The sequence below is a fragment of the Podarcis tiliguerta genome (genome assembly GCF_965153285.1).
Source record: "Podarcis tiliguerta genome assembly, chromosome: 14".
In the NCBI taxonomy this organism is placed as follows: Eukaryota; Metazoa; Chordata; class Lepidosauria; order Squamata; family Lacertidae; genus Podarcis; species Podarcis tiliguerta.
In genome coordinates this window covers 48,479,602-48,485,601 of record NC_139547.1, presented here as the reverse complement: position 1 = coordinate 48,485,601, position 6,000 = coordinate 48,479,602, and the positions used below count along the sequence as shown (strand labels likewise).

At 51.1% G+C, this 6,000-nt stretch overlaps 1 protein-coding gene across 13 annotated transcripts in view; it reads left to right on the top strand.

Annotated features, from left to right (window-relative positions):
• The first annotated feature begins 279 nt into the window (after window positions 1-279).
• Window positions 280-6,000, top strand: part of MPRIP (myosin phosphatase Rho interacting protein) — a 162,638-nt gene continuing 156,917 nt past the window's right edge. For 5 of the 13 annotated variants that reach the window (XR_014504880.1, XR_014504881.1, XM_083413287.1 and 2 more), the window contains exon 1: window positions 311-1,837. Coding sequence is in view for 9 of the 13 variants with exons in the window: in XM_083413287.1 (XP_083269413.1) it covers window positions 1,718-1,837 (120 nt within the window). In the remaining 4 variants the exon portion in view is untranslated. Of the gene's footprint in view, window positions 1,838-6,000 lie in introns of all 13 variants that reach the window. The other 8 variants (XR_014504879.1, XM_083413283.1, XM_083413280.1 and 5 more) reach the window with 5 other exon arrangements.

Genomic DNA, 6,000 nt, shown 5'->3' with positions numbered 1-6,000 from the left:
TTGGGTGGGCGGGGGAAGGACCGGCGTCCGGGAAGCGCAAATCAATCCACCCCCGGTGCCAAACGCACGCGCCCACCAAACCTGATTTCAAGGAGTGGGGTGGGGAGGAAACAGCCCAGCCTCCAATCCCACCCCCATCTCCGCTTTTGGGTCGCATGCATTTTGCACATTGCGCACCAAACACCCCTCCCTTCCCTTCCCTCTCTCTGGATTGGGCAGCGTCTCCTTTTGTTAGCATCCACTCGCGACCTGCCATTGGATATCCCTCCACGTCAATTAAATAGGAAGAGGGGGAGGAGTAGGAGTGCCCCCTCCCCCTAAACCCGGAGAGCGCGTGAGGATTCCCTCCCCCGCTCCCCGCCCCCCTTTAAATTCCTCCTCTTCTTTTTTTTTTTTTTTTGCTTGCAAACATTTGGTGCAAAGAGGGGGAAAGGGGGGGGGGAAAGCTGGGGGAAAGAGAGACGAGAGAGCGCGGGGGCTGGGTGGCTTTTGCATGCAAAATGCCCCCCTGCAAGCCCTAAAGCAGCAGCAGAAGAAGAATACAGGAGAAGAAAGGGGCGAGAGGAATCCAGGCGTTTCCTCCCCCCCCCTCCTTCCTTCCTTCCCTCCCTCCCCCTTGGATGGGCAGCCCGAGAGCGGGAGGAGGCGGTGGCGGCTGGAGCAGCGAGAAGGCCTTTTGCAAGGCGCCGGGAGGACCGGGCTCCGTTCCGGATTGGTGCTGAGGCCCGGCAGGATTCACCCCCCCCCTTGCCTCGCCGTCTCCCGGCGTTGGGGAGAAGTTGGATTATTTGGCGAGGGAGACGGACGCCCTCCTCGTCTCGCTCTTTTTTTCCTGGGCTCAGCTGCTGTTTCGGGGTTTGGTTTTTTTTGCAAAGGTTAACTTAAAAGGGGGAGAAATCGCATTACATTCTGGATTTATCCCTCTGGATTAATTCCTCCTCCGGGCGGTGGGGATGAAGCGGCGGCGGCAGCAGCAACATGGATCCCCTCTGGAAGCGGCGGCCGGCCCTTTGCAAGCGCGCTTCGGGATCCTGCGCGGAAATTGCGCCTGAGGACGCCGACCAGGAAAGGAGCAAGTCTGCGCGCAAAGCTCTCAGCATCCCTCCTTCGAAAGCGCACCGCGGCTCCTCGCTCCTCTCCTCCGGGATCTGCCCACTTTCTGCTCCGTCGAAGGCCGACCTGCCCTGACAGCTGGGATTTTCGTTTTTTCTCCTCCATCCGCTTTTCTCTCTCCTGGAGCCTCAGAGATCCAGATTTGGGGAGCTCTTTGGTTTGCAAGTCCCGATCTGCTTTATCTTGCCTGCTCCGGGGCCACATAATTTCCCCCCTCTTCTTACCATTTCCTCCACGCCAGTTTTTGTTGTTGTTTCGTTTGCCTCTGGCGAAAAAATAAATAAAAGCGGGATGTTCTTGCACGCCAGATTCTCTGTTGCTCCGGATTGCTCGCGAGGAGGTGTTTGTGGCCTAGCAGGCAGATGAAAGGGATTTGGCCCTGGTCAGTTTCCGCTCTTGGTTTTTAAAAGGATCCTGCTTTTTTTTATACATAGAGAAATATTTATACAAAGGAGAACGAAGCTTGCACATTGTGTGGTTTTTGGGTCCCTCCCCTTTATTCCTCTTTTAAAATAGTGGACGAAAGTTGGGGAAAGGAGAAGCTCTGATTTCTGGCCTCGTTCTCGCCCTCCTGTTTTCCTTTCTTCCCTGGGTAGACAACGCCATGTCTGCTAAAGATAATCCCTGCAGGAAATTTCAAGCTAACATTTTTAACAAGAGCAAATGCCAGAATTGTTTTAAGCCTCGCGAGTCGCACTTGCTCAACGATGAAGATCTGAACCAGGTGAGAGACGTGGGCTGAGAGAGGGCGTTTGGGTGCCAGGGGGTGGATTCTAAGCGCAATATTTGCAGTTATTCCTGTACTTGAAGGTGGATCCAACTGAGTGCTGCTGCTGCTGCACACATTGTTAAACGACAGCAGTGGTACAGGCCTTGCCTGCCTGCCTGTTTATAATACTGAAGTAGTGGGAGAGGGAGGATGTAATTTGAAAAGGCCACTGGCCACAGTTGCTTTATTCTTTTGCAAACAGGAAAAGAATGTATCTCTGTGTTCTTTCCTCCCCTTTTGACTTTGACCAGAAGTGTGACCTCATAACCGTGACACACGGACAACAGAACCACTTTGTGATGTCAACACTTTCTGAATCATTTATGTAAAAAAAAAAAAGAGATTATATATTTTTTTTATTTTCGGGGAGTGCAATCAAAACGGGTTTCTCTTCTCTTCCTAATCTATTAATCTTTCTGACTGGAATTGTTAGCCTGCAGAAGGGAATTTTAACATCTACGCGCCACCCATGCAAGGCCTCTGGATTGCTAACCAGGACACCAGCTCTTGCTGCAAACATTTCTCTCCCCCCCCCCTCCCCGTCACCTTGAGGGTTAGAACCTTAAAATGTTTCCAAAAGCCTGTCTCCACCATATCAAAGGCAGGCAGAGCCGGGAGTCTGGGAGAGGCTATTTATTTTTTTAGGTAAACCCTTTGTAAATTTGCCCTTGCGATTTATTTATTTTTAAAAGTCGTGTAGGTGTAAATGGCAGAATCTGGGACCATTGAATTCAGGTGCGGTGCAGAAGCGTGTCTTTAAAAGACACCCTCCTCCTGTTCAGGCTGTTGTTGATAAACACGATATTCTGTATATGCACCCCATAAGTAGTGGCGGGAGGGGTGTGGGTGAAGCACACCCCTCCCTGGGCTGATGATCAAACAATCGGTTGCTTCTGTTCCCACCCTCCCCCTCCTCATTCCACACTACTTCTGACATCCATGGTTACAATCCTATTATGGAAATGAGATCAGTCATATTGCAGAGCTGGGAGGGGGAGGGGGGCACACACAGAGAGAGAGAGAGAGATAATGTAATCTGGAAGCTAATATGGAAAAAATGTATTTCTCTGAGCAGCTTTGTACAAGTGCATAACTGATCAGAAGTGTTTGCACAAAGCCTGGCTCAGGGTTTGGCCCGTGGTTCTTCAAGCAACAGCAGCTGCTTTCTGGTTCTTTGCAAGTTCTGCTTTTCTCTCCTCCTTGCTGTTTAGTGTGAATCATGGAGCAAATTTGTGATGTGGCTAATTTCTCTCTCCCCATCCATTAAAAAAAAAAGAAAAGAAAGCCCGACAGATAAATAACTCTGCATTTGTTTTGCTGAAAAGGGGTATAGTTTCACTCTCTTGTTCAAGGGAGGGAGGGAGTTTTACTTATATATTTATATCAAACTTCTTTGTCACCTTTTTTGTAAACAAAGTGTAACTCAAAAGCATCTCATGGCAATAAACACATTAGATCCAGCATAAGACAGAGGGGGGTGGGGAATCAAATGGGAACATTTTTTTAAAGGCAGGGTTTAAACAACCTGCCTGCTTAAGTTCCTTGAGAGCCAGTGTGGTGTCGTGGTTAGACTAGACTAGGACCTGGGTTCGAATCCTCACCTGGTCATGAAGCTCCCTGGGTGACCTCAGAAGCCAGTCACTGGGAAAGAAGTTGGGCTATGGATGTGTTCAGTAAGTAAACACACATGTACCCTGCTTACCTCTTAAGATTAGGGTGCTGCTTGGTAAGGGAGCAAGCCTGGCCTGGGTCGCTCAGGTGAGATGATGATGGTGACGACAATGAATTTAATTTGCATCCTGCCGTGTACCTGCAGGTCTCAGGGCGGTTATGGTCACGCTGTTTCTGGAACTGCACCCCTTTGAATTTTGGGTTGGGGGCCTGCCACATGGTTGAACGCATCTCTGTGCACCTCTCAATGGAAAAACCACCAAAGTAATGGACGTAGAATAAGAAGATCGGGTGTGTGTGTGTGCATGTGCACACGCACCAATCTGTTGGGTCCGGTGGGTGTGTTTGCACACCTGTCATGCCAGCCCTTCCCACGCGCCAGCCAGGCACACGTTCTGCTCTAGTGCGTTGACTACAATGGAATGCTTCTTTCCTGCCTCATTTCAGCAAGGCTGGGTGGGTGGCCCTGCGGGTACCGAGTAAAAGCCTCCATGGGCAGCTGTGCACCCTGGGGGGGGGGGCGTGTTGGTGAGTGCCAAGTGCCCTTTAAACTGCTGCATTTGGTACAGGTTTATATATATGGGGGGGGGAGCATTCAAGCGTGTGAACCGACCCCCCCCCCACCGCCGATTCTGAAGTGGTACAGCCCTGACATAAGCGAGCCACCTCAACATCATCTGTCGAGTGTGAAAAGTAGGCCATTTTTGTGTTTTTCTGGATGCTTTTTTAAAAAAACAGTTTCTGCATTTTTATGAATGTGCTTCGCTCAACTGAGAGCTCCTTAGGGACCCACCTGGTTTGTTTCTGTTGCGTTCAGTGCCTGTTTCGTTTTGCTGAATATTACAGGACAAGGGTTTGGTTTGGTTTGGGGAACAACACACCCACCTAACGCATCGTAATTTACCATGCTACCTTGTTTTGAATCAGGACAATGTTCATCCTGTAGTCTGATGCCACAGTTAGCTGCAGTATCAGCAGGTCTGGGTGCCTCTGGGGAGCCCCACAAACAGGGTGCGAAAGCAGCCGCCCCCTTTCTTCCTGCGTGGGGAGTGGGGCCCAGTGTCTCCCAGTTGCACTGGGGCTACCGACTTCCATCAGCCCCAGTCAGCATAGGCCCGGTGGTCAGGCCTGGTGGAAGCTGGAGCTCTGCAGCATCTTGAAGACCACAGGTTTCCCAGCTTGAATAAGCAAAACGGAGCCTCGCATTTTCCCAGGAGGGTGTTATGTGTGAATGCCATGCGCTGGGAAAAAAGTTTTGCTGGCTGCGTTTCCCTGGGGCATCTGGGTGGAAAAAGAAGGCTGGAACAGATGGGATAGCTCAGTTGGCAGAGCTTGATGCTCTTCATCTCAGGGATGTGGGTTCAAGCCCCTCGTTGCGCAAAAGATTTCTGCACTACATGGGGTCAGACTAGATGGCCCTCACGGTTCCTTCCAATTCTACAAGTCTGTGATTCTATCTTGGGTCTGTCTACTGAGGCGATTCCCTATGAACCTGAATGCAGATTTGCTTTTAAAATTCCAAGTGGCCCACATAAAAGATCAGGAAATGATGGTTTGGGAGCAGTTTAGTACAGAGTTCACCTTCTACTCTTTGCTGCCCTGATTTCAGCCCGTAAATCCACTTTTGTAAGTTGGCACTGACTGGGGGTGGCTGCTTCTGATGACCATGGGCCCCCTTGTTCCCCTCTGTCAATCTGTAGGGTGTGTTTCTCCTGCTACCAAATTGGGAGCAGATCCCTAAAAATACCTGGCTGTGTGACAGGGCAGGTTATCCCTTCCCTGGTCAGAGGCTACAGACCACGTGCTCCTCGCTGGTTGTAAGCTCAACTCTACAGCAAGGAGCCGCCGCTTGCTTGCCTTCCTGCACTAAATGGGCTGAGAGTTCCCTTGCATATTCCATTGCATAATCTCTGTGTGGGTTGCAGAAGATGGGCAGGTGTTTCTGAACCTTGGTTGTTTAACCATAGCAACAGCTGAAAGGACCTTAACCTAGGGTTATCAGACGTCCCCGGTTCCCAGGGACAGCCCCCAGATTTGCAAATCTGTCCCTGGACAAATTCCATCCCCGGAATGTCCCCAGATTTGCAAATCTGTCCCCGGAGCCAGCCTTGTAGTGCAGTTGGCTCTGGCTGGCTCCGGGCTGTTGACTGCCACTGCCACCGCCACTGCCAAGGGGGGACGTCCGGTGGTACAGATCTCCTGCCCCCTTCCCCCTTTGTTTTGACTGATGGGGGAGGCTTGGGAGTTGTGGGCGGGTGGCCGTTGCCCAGGAGGTGCACTGTTTCTTTGTGGGCAAGGTGCGTAGCCCTTCTTTCGCACCCTGTGAAACATAAATGCGCAGAGTTTTTTAAAAACTGGGCAACAGTGCGCCACCTGCCCATGACTCCTGAGCCTCCCCCGATCTCCTGCCCCCTTCCCCCTTTGGTTTGACTGATGGGGGAGGCTTG